Here is a 16,293-nt window from a genome sequence, read left to right as displayed (position 1 = left end):
CCCCAAGGATGACGCAGGAGTTCGTGAGGCTAAATTAGTGTAAATCGGTGGCTCTCAACCTTCCTAACGCTGCGAGCCTTTAATACAATCCCCCAAGTTGGGGTGACCCCAAGCGTAAAATCGTTTCGTTGCTCCTTCATAACTGTAAGTTTGCTACTGTTGTGAATTATCATGTACGTATATGATGTGCAGGTCTACAGAGTGAGTTCCGGGCCAGCGGAGTCTTTGTTGGAAAACTCTGTTTCAAGAAAAGGAAAAGAGCCGGGCATGGTGGCACACGCCTATAATCCCAGCACTCGGGAGGCAGAGGTAGGTGGATCGCTGTGAGTTCGAGGCCAGCCTGGTCTACAAAGTGAGTCCAGGACAGCCAAGGCTACACAGAGAAACCCTGTCTCGGAAAAAAAAAAAAAAGGAAAAGATAAAAAAAAAACAAGGAAGAAAAGCTGGCAATTTGGTTTGGTAATGCATACCTGTAGACTTGAGGATTAAGAGTTCAAGACCAGCCTGAACCACATGAGACCCTATCTCAAAAAACAAAACAAACCAACAATCAATGCCCTCCCCCCAAAAAAAACAATTAAATAAGTCAAGACCTTTCCTGAAGGGCAGACTTATAATCCATCCCTTCCTGGAGGTGGAGATCACCTCTCGCTCTCCAGATGGGGGCTCCGGGACAGCAAGGGCTAGGTTTCCAATTCACCCTAGTGTCCCTCTGTCCCCAGCACAGCTCCGGTGCCCAGTCAATATTTGCTAAAACCAAAGAGTGAAGTGATACTTGCTTCTAGCTCCCTTAGGATCAAGAATTTAGCCACCCGAGGGTCCTTTCTTCTCCCTCTCCAGCCCCGCCCCCTTCGGAGCCTGCAATCAGCTTATGAAGGGAGGAAGGAGGAGGATTTACATCTTAAGGAGGATCAAGTCCTTCTGCCGTGTGAGGTGAGGGGCTGGCAGGCTAACGGCGTCGGGCATTGGTGGGTTAAGGCTGGGAGGAGGGCAGCTAACCCCCTCCCACGTTGTATCCATTTACCCTGGCTAACACGGACCTGCCCCCTACCTGTACACATGCGCGCAGACCCACGCGATTCCCATCCAGACCTGAAGACCCCCTGTTTCCGTAAAAAAAGACTTTCTACATTGTCATGAAGGCCGGGGTGAGGGGACAAGATGGGACAGAGACAGGAAGCGCTTTCATCTCATCACCAGGGACAGCCCACCACAGGGGGCATCACACTTCACAGCGTGTGTCATGGCTGATTTTTAGCTGGGGGCGCGGGGGGGGGGGCAGGGGGGGCTTTGTTGCTCTCATCAGAACTCCGTGGCTGTGCTTTCTGACCCATCCTTCCCTGCCTTTCTTTAGGATGGAATAACGCACGGCCAACTGTGCTGCATGTGTCCGGCTCCTGTGGCTCTACCAAGCTACCTTAGGGTTGCAGGGGTTCTGAGGGTGCCCTCCACCCCCCATTTCTGAGCAGTGCCTTGGGACTGTGTCGTCTCCCTGTGTACGGGGAGTCTCCTGTGGTTGCGTCTCCTCTCCTGGGGCCTTCTCTCTCGCCCTGACAGTCTTGGCGTTTGCTCAGCACCCACCTCATGCTGACTCCTCTCAGGACCTGCAAGTACCTGTAGGGTAGAGGGAGTCCAGTGGTCCAGCAAAGGAACCAAGTCCAGCTCCGCACCCTCCCCCCATGCAGGGACTGATTCCAACCCTCACCTCATCCCCAGCTCTCTCCCCATCGTAGCTTGCTTCTGTGGATTCTGTGGTGTGCCAGCTACTACAGGTTCTGTGCCAAACACTCGATGCCTGTGTGTATGGACACATGGTCTTAGGGTGAGGGGCAGCAGGGGACAATAGCTACAAGACACAGCTTGTCCTTTGTTCTGGGGTCTGACCGTCCACGCAGCTGACACTCCCACTTCAGGTCCGTGGCCATGAGCCCAGCTCGGGGTGGGGGTGGGGTGGGGGTGGGGGGAAGGTTCTAGCAATATTGCAGCCCAGTGAAGAAGAGACCCCTTTGCCCCCGACCCCAGGGGCTCTGATCACAGCAAGGCTCTAGGGCACCCGCCCCCTGTCTCTTCCCCTCCAAGCCTGTGTCACCAAAAAATCGTCCATTGATCCAGGCTTAAAATAACCCCTGGCATCTGCAGTGAGCCCCACGGGGCGGGCAAGAGGAGCCGGGTGTCTGCCTGAAGGGCACCCGCCCCGCCCCCAGCTCCCAGCTGAGTGCATTAGAGTGTAAGTGTGCAGGCGGTGTCGGAGAGTGCTCTTGGGTGTGAGTGAGAGAGTGCATGTCGGGGGCAAGGGTGACTCTCAGGGCCTTCCCCTCACTGTGGGTTTGCATGGGCATTTCACTGCCTACCTCTGGCTTGCGGGAGCCTGGGGCCTCCTGTAACTCTGTGGACATTAGCAACAGCTGGTCTTGGGCCTCAGTGTCCTCCCCGTAAAGGTGACCAGTCTGCCACTCTGTACAGTTGTGGACTAGACAGAGACCCACGTACAAGATGGGCAGAGTGACTTGCTATGAAGGGCGGCACACGACCAGAAAGACCCTGGGGTCTGGCCTGGAGCCATCCTGTGAGTCCCAAGCCTGCCTTTGGCCAGCTCTGTAAACAGTGATAGCCACCCCCACTGTCCCAGGAAGGCATTTCTTCCTCTTGACCTGCCCATGGGCAGCCAGTGCAGAAGGCCTCCCTCCAGTGGCCGCGATCTCTCTCCTCGCCTTCCCTTTCCTGCCCTGGCGATGCTGTCCCTATTCACTGTGGGCCAACACCAAGTTCCAGTCCCACTCTATCAGGGCCCATCCAGCTCCATAGACCTTGGTTTTCTCATCAGCAAGATGGGCAGCGGGCAGTTCTTTCACAGAGCTACAAGTAGAAGCTGAAAGGCCGGGGACTGGAAACACCCAGTATAGCAGCCACCTGCTGGGAGGGTCCCTGAAGAAGACAGTGGCGGCGGGTGCCTCTCAGTTCAGAAGGTGACACCTAAGTTCAGCGGCTTCCAATTGCTCCAGGGGTTCCAGGGACGTTGGGCTCCCTGCTAGTGCAGATGCTGGCACCAGGAGGGGGTCTGGAGGGAGGGCCCTGGGCTGCCTTTGTCTCCTGAGAGGCAGCTCGTGACTCAGGCTCCAGCTGCCTGTGGGAGGGAGGGGGCGACCGGGCTCCTGAGGTCTCAAGGGAGCAGCAGGATTGGAGGGGGGGGGGAGCTGGGCTCAGAGATTCAGCTAGCATTCCCCTGTTCCCCGTTTCATGCACCTCATCCCTGCCTTTGCCCTCCCCTGCTCAGGTAACCCCTCTGTTTGCACCGACTGGGTTAGTCCCAGTTCAGGACCCTCCAGAGGCTAGAGCTGGTAAGAAGGAGAACACCGCTTCTTCTCGTTTGACAGCAAGGCCACCGGGTCAGGAAAGTCCTCCCAGCCCAGGCTGCCCATGTCTGGGGGCAACTCCAAGTCAGCTCAGAATGTGGGGGTGTCCTGATTCCCCCTCATTTGTACAACATCCTAAAATGTGTGACAGCCCACATCCAGGCCGCTCTTGCTCCAGCCTCAGTCATCTGAAGGCGCGTGAAGACGCGGACCCCTCGTGAAGAGAGCTAAAAAGGGGAGCTGGCGTTTGTAGCTCAGCAGCAGAGAGCTTGCCGAGCTCCACAAGGGATTCCGTCCTCAGCACCATGAAAAGGGGAGAGAAGAAGAAGAAGAAGAAGAAGAAGAAGAAGAAGAAGAAGAAGAAGAAGAAGAAGAAGAAGAAGAAGAAGAAGAAGAAGAAGAAGAAGAAGAAGCTGCCGCCTGGCGTGACCGCGAACTCCATCACTTATAAGGGGAAGAGCAAATCAGGAGCTCAGGCCATTCTCGGCTACACAGCGAGTTCGAGTCTTGCCTGGACTACATGAGACCGAATCTCAAACAACAACAAAAAACACAGTTTTCTCCTACAACCAGCCTTTTATCAGTCTCCGCCCCTGGCCTCGCCTCTGGCCACACCCCTTTCCTGCAATCTGGCCAGCCCCTCAGCCCCGCCTCTCTTTGACCCCGCTCAGGTCCGTCGGGGTCCCTCGATTCCAACCCAGCAGCTGGTGGTGGTGCTGACCTCCGGACCTGCGCAGATAGACTCCCCCCCCCCCCCCCCCGCGTCCCCATCGTGGAGGCGCCTGATGGACCTGCATGTGGCGTTGGATCCCAGATTCTCTATCGCTTAAGGATCCGTCCCAGCCCTGCCACTTTCCCTGGCTGCAACACTCTGCAGGGTCTTGGGAGGACGCGGTGACAGCTCAGCGGTCTTCAGGAGCTCTTTTTTAAAATTTGTTTTAGTTAGTTAGTTAGTTAGTTAGTTAGTTAGTTAGTTAGTTAGTTTTTTTTTCGAGACAGAGTTTCTCTGTGTAACCGCCCTGGCTGTCCTGGAATCTCTTTGTAAACCAAGCTAGCCTCGAAATCACGCCTGCCTTTGCCTCCCAGTGCGTTGAGATTAAAGGTGTGTGCCACCACACCTGGCTACTGGTTTTTGGTGGTGGTGGTGGTGGTGGTGGTGGTGGTGGTGGTGGTGGTGGTTTGGTTTTTGTTTTTTCGAGACAGGGTTTCTCTGTGTAGCCATGGATGTTGTAGACTCACTTTGTAGACCAAGCTGGCCTCGAACTCACAGCAATCCACCTGCCTCTGCCTCCCGAGTGCTGGGATTAAAGGCGTGCGCCACCATGCCCGGCTTTATTGTTTTGTTTTGTTTTTTAAAGACAAAGTCTCATTAAAAAAATACGAGAATGGCCTTGAACTCCTGACCAGCTGCGTCCTTCTCCCATATGCTGGGATTACAGGTGCGCACGACCCACCCTGCCTGTTTTATGCAGTGCTGAGGATGGGAGAAGCTTCATGGATGCTAGGCAGGCACTTTACCAACTGAGCAGGAGCCCCAGCAGGAAGATACAGAGGCTGGCCTTGAGACAGGCTACCAACTCCTAAGGATGGTGCTGTCTGGATCCATCCTTGCAGACAAGAGGGGTGGGGGTGGGGGGTGGGGGGAGTGTCGGTCAGCATGCCTTTCTCTCAAGCCCCACCTTCACCTTGAACCCCCAGTGCCGGAGCTGCCAGGCAGGAAGTGAAAACAGCCTGCAGGAAGCACCAAGAGGAACTGAGACTTCTGCCCTCTGCCCCCACCTGTTAGTCCCTGGGGACCCCCGGGAGGGAAACCAGACCCTCCAAAGGGAAACCCAGACAGAAGCAGGCTAAGGGGTGTCCGCCTGCTCCCCCTGTTCGCGTTTCATCCAGTGGGCCATCCAGAATCCACCTTGGGCCAAGAGTTAACTCCAAAGACGAGAGTAGTGATGGAAAACAAGTCGTGGGGTCCAGCCTCGGTGCCTGAGCCAGCCACTTTCAAGGACCTAGCTTGAGTAGGTGACTGCCCTGTTGCGTAGGCATACCAGGAACCTCAGTTAAGTGATTTGTATCTCGGAACCGCGCATACTCGCAATTGTAGCTGTGATTCATCCCACAGCCAGGAACATGGTGCCACCCACAGAGGTCATTAGGAAGGTCAAGGCCACCGTCAGTCACTGCGGTCCTTCTGGAAATAGAGAGATTTTTGCAGAAAGGAGGCGTTTGCTCCCTGCCTGTGTCACCAGCAGAGTCGGCAGGGACCAGATGCACAGATGGAAAACTTGACAACTGTCGAAAAGCCCAAATGGGAGGGTTTTTAAAGACAGAAACCTACTGTATGTGACTGTAAAGATGGGACTTGAAGGGAGAAGTTGGGGGGTTGGGGGGGCAGTGAATACTTGTGGTGGTCAGGGGGCAATTTGTGGGAGTCAGTCCTCCCCTTCCACCACCTGGTTCAAGGATCAATCTCGTGCGGCCAGGCTTGGCAGCAAGCACCCTTACTCCACGCGCCATCTTGGCCCAAGGATGCGATGATCACGGTGATGGACAGCATACCCTGCACACGTGAGGGAGGCTGGTGCTTTGGGTCATCACGCTCAGCTCTCCGCAGCCTCCACTCTGGACCATCCCAAGGCACCTTCCAGCTCATATGCAAAACGAGCATCTTGATTTATGTTTAATAATTTTGTTACCCAAACGCGAGTCCCCTCCCCCTTCCAGGTGTGGCTAAGAGGATGAAGGGCAGAACAACCGACACAGAGATCCTTAAGAGAGTGACACCTACGGGGCAAAGGGACCTGACTGACTTCATTGCCTGGCAGCCCTGGGGGAGGAGGGGGGGGCCCCTGCTCCTTGTCCCCTTCCACTCGTTTTTATGGCTTTCCCAAAGCGCTTCCTTCTTGTTGCTTATGATGACGCTGATGGCAGGATCTCTGTTTAGGACTCGGTTTCTTCACCTGAGAAATGGGGCCGTGTGTGCTGCTTCTCTCAGCTTCCTCCCGGCCTTTCTCCTTCAGGGGTCAGAGACCAGGAAGAGAACTTTGTGCCCTTCCCCCCGTTTCTCAAAAAAAAGAAAAAGAAAAAGAAAAAAAGAAAAAGAAAGAAAGAAAGAAACTGAGATTGAGAGAAACTATGTAGCAGCCAGAGGCTTAGCTGGGAAGGAGGTGCTGAACATTTGTATGCCATGCCCTACGGAGACTTTAATAGCCTTTTTCACCTTCAGAGCCTAGACCCTGGCTAGGGCTGATGCAGCTCAGGCTCCTCCAGCCCCAGGCTAGAGTGGACAGCAATGGCCTGTCTGATGCCTGTCACCTACTGCTGCCATCTGACCTCACCCTGACTTCACCCCGACCCCTGGAGAAAGGGGACATCTTGGAGGCCCTAGATGTCACTAGATACTGTTATCTAAACCAGAAAGGGAGTGAGCAGGAGGGCCACGTGCCGCCAGGCAGCTGTGGTGGGCTCAGAGAGACTGGGCCAGAACTGAGCCAACACCCTGCAGGGGGATTCTGTGTCTGACTCTCAGGTCAGAGCTGGTTCCAGCTGAGGCTAAGTGGTGACAAGGTCCAACAAGCTGGGCCTCAGCTTCCCCTTGAGGAGGAGGGCAGGCAGGAGGTGTGATGGCTGCCCCATGAGTGCACGGTGTGGCCCGGAACTGGGTAGAGAGGATCAGTGGCTTCAGAGCAAAGAGCACCACTGTCAGGGGACAGCTTCCTCGGGGGTGGTGTTGAGCCTGGGGCTGGCACAAGCTTGGCCAAGAAAGCCCAGTTCAAGGGGAGACCAGTCCACAGAGGGAGCACGAAGGACCTCAGCTCGGTCTGCTTCAGGGCCACAGGCCTGCCCTGGCCTCTCTCTGAAGGAGTGTCCTATAGGTCACTGCCCTGTACACACCTGAGTGGGCTTGCCTTGGGGACAAGGACAGCTGGGCTTTTGGCGGTCTCTAGGGGAAGATGACTTCCAGGGTGTCCCTTCAGCTTGAGTTTGCGTCCAGCCTGAGACTACAGACCACTGCCTTTGAATCACAGCTCTCTAGAAACTGCTATCGTGGTGACAATGACATCTTATGTCCTCACAGACTCAGCCGAAGAAATCCAAGGTTATTCCTGGGTTTCCAATACCTAAGAATCTGTCCTGCCTGCCCAGTCTTCTCCCACACTCCCTGGTGGTTTCTGAAAACTGATCTTACATTTGGGGTATAGCCCACTCCAGAGTGCTTGTTTAGCACAGGTCTGGTCCCCAGTACTGTGAAAAATAAAATCACAGAGAACCCTGTACTAAATACCACAGCCAAACCATCCGTCACTGGGGGCACTTGAGTCAGCGTCAAAGCAGGACAGCGTTGACAGCAAGAGTTAAAGCAACGGCAGCCAGGCACAGGTTTAAGTGTCTCCCATCAACCTTTCTTTATTCAGATTCACTTTGGCTTAACGGTTCCTCTCCTTGCTGAAAGGAAAAACCCTTTCCTCCTAGTGCCTGCGCTGGTCCTATCTCATGTTGCTGTAAACAACTAAGGTGAAATAACTTTACAAAGAAGTGAGGCTGGTTTAGCTTACAGCTCTGAAGGTTCAAGGGCCCAAATCTGATGACAGCCCTCTTGCTGGTGGAGTCCAGAGCTGGCACTGTACATCACGTGACAAGAGCCAGGGCATGTTCACTGTCCTTTGTCTCTCCTTCTCGTAGCAATCTTGGGGGCTCAGTTCTGATGGCTTTACCTCATCTTAGCCACCATCAAGCATACCACTTCTAAACACCATGAGATTAATTTAAAAAAAAAAAAAGAAAGAAAGAAATCTAAATTTTAAAAAGATTTTATTACTATTATCTTGAAACTTGGTCTCACTATGTAGCTCTCGCTAGCCTTGAACTTGCTATCGAGACCAGGGTGCTCTCCAGCTCACAGTGGTCCGCCTGCCTCTGCCCTCAGTGCTGGGATTAGAGGGGTGTGTGTGTGTGTATGTGAGAGAGAGAGAGAGAGAGAGAGAGAGAGAGAGAGAGAGAGAGAGAGAGAGAGAGTAGGAATGTGCAGGTGAATGCAGGTGCCCATAGAGTCCAGAGGCATTGGATCCCCGGAAACAACGAGTCACCTGAAGTGCATGCTGGGAATCAGACTCTGGTCCTCTAGTAATACAGTAAGCACTCTTAACCACTGTGCAACCTCTCCAGCCCCTATTTTTTTTAACATTTTAAAGTTGTGTGTGTGTGTGAGCACACGCACGTGCACATGCTTGAGCAAATGAGTGCTGGTGCCTTCAGATGCAAGAGGTATCTGCTCTCCCTGGGGCTGGAGTTACAGGTGATTGTGAGCTGCCAGACGTGGGTCCTGGGGTCTGAATACCTGGCATCCTTTGCCCAACAGTCAATGAACTTCACTGTGGAGGCGTCTCTCCAGTCCCCCATCCAAAAATGTTAGGAAGAGATTAGGTTTCCAGTCAGAGATTAATATTCAACACTCAAGTCTTTCCAACCGTTCGAAAGCGTAGGGAGCTTAAAAACAACCTCCAAACTGGAATGTTCTTAAGCCAAAAGCTAACACGGAAACAATCGCATGCTGGCGGAAGTCTGTAGCCTGTAGTATCCGCGCTTCTCCTGGGCTCGCAAAGGCTCCGTCACTAAAGGGGCTGAATTCCTTTTCCAAACCCTTGGGTGAGAGTCCACAAGCCCGGTGGGGCTGCCTGGGTTCCCGCCACTGGCGCTATTGCTCAGGGCCTGCCGTCTTCGTAGTCACCAGCTCAGTGGAGCCCAGTTCCGTGGCCGGCACTGGGATGCTGTGGCCTGGCAGGGTGCTGTCTGCCTCTTCTTTGAGGGGAGGCCAGCTAGGAGCGGAGGCCTGAAGGGTCTCTGGGGAGGACATGTAGACATTGTCTAGGGTCTCTGGGGAGATGAGGGAAAGAGGCAAGACAGGTCAGGATTGAATCATAGCCTTACCCCCCACCCCCAACTCCTGTTCTAGAAGGCTCCTCTGGGACAGCCCTGGGTGGAGGAAGTGGGACAGCACATGACAAGTCTTCAGGACAGGAAGTGCTGAGTCCAGAGACTTGAAGAGGAGGTGGGGGGCATAACCTAGGATCAGGCTTTATCCCTAAACTCTGGGTCTCCTTGCTTGGGTTTCGGCTTGGGCAGTGCTGTCCTCCCTGCGCCATTTGGCAGCCTCAGAGCTGACTCTTCAGGACCCCCTAGTCCTGTGCCCCTCCGTCCCCGCCCCCGTTAGGACCTCCCCTAATCACCAAGGGCTGTGCCCTCCACCCACTCCACTCACCTTCCTGGACTCCGTCTGGAGTGGCAGGGGAGGCCATCCGGTGCTGCTGCCGCCACCTCCAGCTCACCAGGGCCACCAGAGCCAACGCCAGCACCAGTCCCAGGAGCGCGGGGACACCGAAGAGCAGCCCGGGCAGCGGCAGCGCCACGTCCGGCCCCGTGCCCACCGACTCCTGCGGCTGCAGAGCCGTCCCGGGAGCCAGGCTGCTCGCTGCCGATGGAGGGGATGCAGACGGAGGGCGGGGAGCCCAGGGGACAAAGGCTGGGCGGAAGAGGGACAGAGAGAGAGAGAGAGACAGACGGTAAGGGCCATGGGGACCCGCTGGCCCCAGGGTCAGCAGAGGCGCGCGCGGCGTTGGTGGGCTGGGGACCTCCGGGTAGGTCCCGCGCCTATCCTCACGGTCTTGCTTTGCTTACCCTGTTGAGGGTCCGGCGTGCGGAGGAGATTACAGGCCACGCAGTGTCGCACCAGAGGATCGAAGCACAGGGTCTGAACGCAAGGTGTAGGCACTGGGCTGTCTCGGCTCCTCCGGCTTCTGGCCCTGAGCCTTCTTGAGCCCATGTTGCCGCCACACGCAGCTGGGACAGTTCTGAGTCTGGGCTCTGGGTCTTTCTAGTCTAGAATGAAACCCGGACACAGCATCCTCCGGCCCCGCCCTTGCCTGCTGGGGTGGGACCACTGGGGTGGAGCAGCAACCTTGCCTGGAACCCCAGACCTCTTTCACCTGTGGTTCCTGCATTAAACCACTCAACTATCACCGCAGACGACAGACAGCTGAGCACTGCCTGCCCTGGGGGTCAAACTAGAGCCTGCTCTTGGACAGCAGAGATGGACCCTGTGTCACCTACCTCCCTCAGCGTCCCTGCGGCCTCTGCTGTGCCTCACTAAGGCTAGTTGCTCTCACTAGCCGCTGTCCCCAGTTCCTCTGCCCTTCCCAGGGCCAAGAAGCGTTTTTTCAAGAAGCGTTACTTTGTGTAGCCTTGGCTGTCCTGGACTCGCTTTGTAGATGAGGCTGGCCTTGAACTCACAGCGATCCACCTGCCTCTGCCTCCTTGAGCGCTGGGATTATAGGCTTGCGCCACCATGCCCAGTTTAAACCACCTTTCTTTTGTTTTGTTTGTTTTTGTTTTTTGTTTGTTTGTTTTTGAGCCAGGGTCTCTCTGTATAGCCTTGGCTGTCTTGGACTCCTTTGTAGACCAGGCTGGCCTTGAACTCACAGCGATCCACCTGCCTCTGCCTCCCGAGTGCTGGGATTAAAAGGCGGGCCCACCACGGTGGGCTAAACCACCTTCTTGAATTTATATTTATTATTATGCATACAGTGCTAAAAAGGCCATCAGATCACATTATAGATGGTTGTGAGCCACCGTGTGGTTGCTGGGAATTGAACTCATGACCTCTGGAAGAGCAATCAGTGCTCTTAACCACTGAGCCATCTCTCTAGCCCTCCTTCTTGAATTCTTGAGTGGCTTGAGTGGACAGAGACTCGGGGACACAGAGATCTCACCACCCTCTGGTCCTCTGTGTCCTTACCCAGCCCTGCCTCCCTGTCCCCTTTGAGGACAGCGGGAACAAGTAGCTGGGCACCCTGAACTCCACAGGCATGAGTGGGGATAGGTCCTGGCCTGAGGGCCCCCAGCACAGGTCACCACCAACAGTGACAGGAAGATTTAATTGAGAAAATGACATGATGTTGGTAGAGAGATGAAGTCTGGGGGCCGCTGGACTGTGAGCAAAAGCCTGGTGGCACAAATGGGAAGGCCAAGGGTACAGGGACAGGCTGAGGGGACAGGCTGGAAGAGCAGGAAGCCTGGACTCTGGCAGCAGGCTGCTGGGGACCAAGCAGGCTTAAAGCAGCCAGAGTCTTTGTGGGACCTGCAGATCAGCAGCCCCTTTCCTAGGGTGTGACCTTGCTCACCCCTGCCCTTGTTGGACCCCTGCCGGATCAGGCTCTGGTCCCCAGTGTTTGTCTCCCCACTTGGGAGACATCTCTCAGCATCTCTCAGACCCAGGCTCAGTCACATGGGTCTTGGGATATATACAGCCTGGTCCGCAGGAGTCATGGACTGGGAAGCGCCAGGGGGAGATCCCAGCTAGGAACTGGGGCCTAGAGTCCCCTGGTGGGCCTCATGGTGGGCCCTCAGGGCTAGGGGCTGAGGGATAGCATTAGCAGCTGCAAGGGGCAGGGAAATGTGGCCTCCAGGTGATGCCACGGGAAGAGCTTCACATACTGGGCCCAGGCATGGCCGCTGCCGTGGGATTCTGGGAGAAAGGAGAGAGCGCCGCCTTTGCTACAGACTGATGAGGTACAGCTGGAGCACGAGGCCTGGCAGCGAGAGGAGACCACCTCAGGTGTTTCCAGTGGGTGTCTCTCCGCCTTGAGCTTTATTCGGAAGGGCCCTTTGGCCGCTTCCGCTGGGAGACTGGATGGAGAGGCGTGGCGGGCTGGCGCTCTAGGTCAGGGCATGCGCGGGACGAGGCGGAGCTGACCTCTTGGGACAGAGAGAATCAAAGCTGGTAACAGGAGACCCTGAGGACCCACACAGCACCCCAGGCAGTCAGCCTCTAGGGGTTCTGGCCCGTTGCCTCTCCATCCCCTATGGCCTATGGGCCAGCGACTCCACTGCAGGAAGGAGTAGGCGGCGGGGTAGCTGCAAAAGAGAAGTGGGTCTGGGAGGTGGGTGTGGGTGTGGGTGTGGGTGTATGGGGAGGTGGGGGAGGGGGAAGGAGCCTGGAGAGAAGCCAGGGGGGGGACACGGCCCTTCTTGTAGGACAGAGGCATGAAGGCGGGACCAGAGCTGCCCACATCCACCTCTAGCACCATTGGGCACTGTGAGGGCCGCGGAGCCCCGCCTATGCCCCAGGCATCTTAGCTTTTGTCTCACACACTGGGGCCAATGGCAAAGGGGGAGGGGGATCTACCCTGGGGGAGGGTAGGACCAGGCCAGGGTAATTCACACAGACCACGCCATGAAAGCCAGCCTGCAAGCAGGTGTTACTTCATTACAGGATGAAGACCACTAGCTGCTCCAGTTCCAGCAGCTGAGCTGAGGTCGGTTGTCTCAGGGTATCAGGCAAGGGTGTGTGTGTGTGTGCGTGTGTGTGTGTGTGTGTATCTGTCTGTCTGTGTGTGTTTGTGTATCTGTCTGTCTGTGTGTGTTTGTGTATCTGTCTGTGTGTTTGTGTGTGTGTGTGTGTGTGTGTGTCTGTGTGTGTGTGTGTGTGTGTGTGTGAACTCACAGTCACAATTACAAAGTCCTTCACCTCAGCCCAGAGAGGGAGGTAGGAAGTCTGGAAGGACAGAAGCAAAATTACTCATTTGACACCGAAGTTTATTGGGCATTTCCTAGGGGCCCCACTGAGACAGGTCAGACTCAGCCAGGGACAGCAAAAGTCTTGTGGGGTTCACGTCTGTGGTGTGTGCAGGTGCCTGACCTCAATCAGATTATTTTCACCTGCGCCTCTAAAGTGGGGGTGGGGGCGGGAGCTGTGGTCGTCCTTGAACCCCTGCTTGGATGGTTTCATGGTGAAGAAGAGAGATTTGGGGATTGATATAACTTGGTTGGCAGGACGTCTGCCTAGAAGCACGGAGCTCTGGGCTCCATCCCCAGCACTGCACTGCATAAGTTGGGCAATAGTGGGATACGTCCGGAATCTCAGCACAGCACTAGGGGGGTCCAGAAGCGCAAGGCTGTCCTTGGGCTATAGTGGGTGTGAGACGTCCATTTTGAGCTACATGAGACCCAGAGAGTGAGAATTAAGACCAAGAGGGAAAGTGAGGGAGAGGATGATGATGATGATGATGATGCGTGTGTGTGTGTGTGTGTGTGTGTGTGTGTGTGTGTGTGTGAGAGAGAGAGAGAGAGAGAGAGAGAGAGAGAGAGAGAGAGAGAGAGAAGAGACAGAGTCACCAATATAGAAAATGTTAGGCTACACCCCAATGTGTTGTTTATTACTTTTTTTTTTGTTTTGGGGGGGGGCAGGGTTTCTCTGTGTAGCTCTGGCTGTCCCAAAACTCACTATGTAGAGCAGACTGACCTTGAACTCAGATTCATCTGCCTCTGCCTCCTGAGTGCTGGGACTTTTAGGTGTGTGCCACCAGCAGCAGCAGCATTCTTTTCTTTTCTTTTCTTTCTTCCTTCTTCTTCTTGTTCTTCTTGTTCTTGTTCTTGTTCTTCTTCTTCTTCTTCTTGTTTTTTTGAGACAGGGTTTCTCTGTGTAGCCTTGGCTTTCCTGGACTCACTCTGTAGACAAGTCTGGCCTCAAACTCACAGAGATCCGCCTGCCTCTGCCTTCCGAGTGCTGGGATTAAAGGCGTGAGCCACCACCCTAGCGTGATCTGAGAGTTTTTAAAATTTAAAACAGCGGGATCATCAGGAGTCCAAAACCAGACTGCGCTACACAAAACCCTTGCTTCAAAAGACCAATGTTTTATTTTATTATTATTTGTGTGTGTGACATGTGTGAGTGGAGGCATATGTGTGCCACTGTGCACTTAACGTCAGAGGACAACTCTCAGGGGTTCTGGGAGGCACACTCAGGTGTCAGGCTCCTGAAGCAAGTGCCCCTTGCCAGCCTGTATATATTATATTCTTGAATATGAAACTAGGGACTTTGAAGCTGGGCGGTGACGGTGGCACACACCTTTGATCCCAGCACTTGGGAAACAAGCTGGCCGATCTCAAAAAGGTGATTCAATTGGGGATGGGGGTAAGGGGAGGAACTCTTGCCCTGAAAACTTCCCCCAAACAGCTTCAGAGGAAGACACGAGCTTTCAGGGACAGAAGGCCTTTACAGGAATAGCCAGCAGGAACGAAGAAGGCCTTGATGGGGTCCGCACGCACCTGACTGCAAAGCACGGCCCAGGTGCTCCACGCTTCAGAGGCAGGGTCAGGGAGGTAAGGCCACTCTGTGTCTGTGGGACAAGCCCAGTGTGGTGGGGGAGGGGGAGGCAGTCCCTGGGGGCAGAGAGGCACAGCCTCCCAGATCTGGATGTGAAACTACTTTGAGACCTAGGATGTTCTCAAACATCAACGTTTAGCTTTAGCTGAGTTATTGCAGTCTCATGAAAAGCCTGTCAGCACCACAGTGGTAGTTTCTGAGTTAGACGTGGTGGCAGTCCCCCATGCTCTGGAGACTGCTCACATATAGGCTCAGGTACACACATGCAAAGGCTTTTTGTTCTTTTGAAACATGAGTCAGAACATGGGTTGCCCTGGGGGCTTCCCAGGAACCCCGAGCTGGCCCGTAACCTTAATGTCCAGCCTTTCAGCTCCACCCCATTTTTTCAGTGTCCAGTTCTCAAAGCAGAGGTTCTCTTGTCCACCCCACCCCTCCCTTCTAGTTCTGAGAAACAAGGATGTTGGAGAGTCCCCATCAGTGGGGACAGAGGGAAGGACAGTGTCAGGCTTTCTGTTCACTGAGGCGGGGGTGGGGGGGTGGAGGGTGGGGGGTTGGGGGGTGGGGGGGTGGGGTGGGTGGGTGGGTGGGTGGGGCTTCAGGACAGAGTCTGCAGGCCTGATCAGGAGCCCCAGGCAGAAAAGTAGTCAGGGAGGGAGGGTCCTGTCCTCTCTCCTCAGAACCCAAGCCAAACAACAGCAGCCATGGCTCTTCCATGGAACAGTGCCCCTCACTCTCCACAGCTCGGGCCACTCACTCCCAGTCCCCTCTCCCTGCACACCCACTGTGCAGTCATGACAAGGTTTCTGCTGGCCTTCTTTAAAGCATGGCCTTGGTGTGGGGGCGCGGGGCCTTCTGTATCCCAGATCTCCAGCCTCTTGGCTGCCCCAGTGGAGCCCCACCCAGGGGCCCAGGGGACAGTTGTTGAGGTGGTAGAGGAATGGAAGCCGCCCCAGCTGCATTCAGGGAACCACAGTGTGAACAAGCAGTGGCTGGGCTCTGGGCCTCCTGGAGACCCCACACGCGGCTAGTTCACCATGCACAAAGTGCACTGCTAAGTCCTGGAGCAGTGAGCAGCAACAGGCAGCCGAGGGCCAAATTCCAGCAAGGAACCAAGGGTGAGGAGGACTGGAGGGAAAAATTCAAGGAAGGTAGCAGGGAATAAGGGGTGTGGTTTTATCTTTGAAATTTACTTTAGGTTCTGTGAGAGATGCAGACCCAAAAATAAGGTGGAGAATAGGGGACACAGTCACAGCAGGTGGAGGGCCAGGCTTTTATTTTCAGCCTTAGAGAAAGAACCCCAAGAGACAGAGCAGTGAGGCTGAAAGCAAGAAAGCGCAGAGCCTAGTGGTGAGACTTGCAGGCCTGGTCCTTTCCCACTTCACAGCTTCCTCTGTGGCCAAGCAGCCCAGGCCCTGGGTGGGGGTGGGGAGCAGGGTATGTATGCACATATGGGGATGTGTCAAAGGACATCTCGCAGGAAGGACTGAGTTCTGGAGATGAAATTCAGGTCATCAGGCTTGGCAGCCAACACTCAGGCCATCCTGCCTTGCTGGCCCTGGTTTGTTTCAGACAGGGTCTCATGTAGCCCAGACTGGCGTCAAATGTGGCTGAAGATGACCTTGAACCTCCCGAGTGCTGAAAGTAGTGGTTTGAGCCACTATGCATGTGGTGCTACGGACTGGAGTAGGGCTATAGGCATGCTAGGCAGGCACTCTCCCAACAGATCCCCTGCAAAGTGCATCAGGAGTGCACGATGTGTGTGAGGCCAGGGGACAAGGGTCAGTG

At 55.0% G+C, this 16,293-nt stretch overlaps 1 protein-coding gene across 1 annotated transcript; it reads right to left on the bottom strand.

Annotated features, from left to right (window-relative positions):
• Nucleotides 1–8,546: 8,546 nt before the first annotated feature.
• TNFRSF13C (TNF receptor superfamily member 13C) lies at nucleotides 8,547–10,569 on the bottom strand. Its single transcript, XM_084748310.1, has 3 exons — nucleotides 10,023–10,569; nucleotides 9,607–9,867; nucleotides 8,547–9,221 (listed from the first exon to the last, which is right to left on the bottom strand). Exons 1-3 carry the CDS (start codon nucleotides 10,165–10,167, stop codon nucleotides 9,043–9,045), a joined length of 585 nt encoding a protein of 194 aa, XP_084604436.1. The 5' UTR covers nucleotides 10,168–10,569; the 3' UTR covers nucleotides 8,547–9,042.
• Nucleotides 10,570–16,293: the final 5,724 nt, after the last annotated feature.

Source organism: Acomys minous, assembly GCF_964271855.1.
Source record: "Acomys minous genome assembly, chromosome: 12".
Lineage (NCBI taxonomy): Eukaryota > Metazoa > Chordata > Mammalia > Rodentia > Muridae > Acomys > Acomys minous.
The sequence above is the reverse complement of the archived record's forward strand: the minus strand, read 5'-3'. Positions and strand labels throughout refer to the sequence as shown.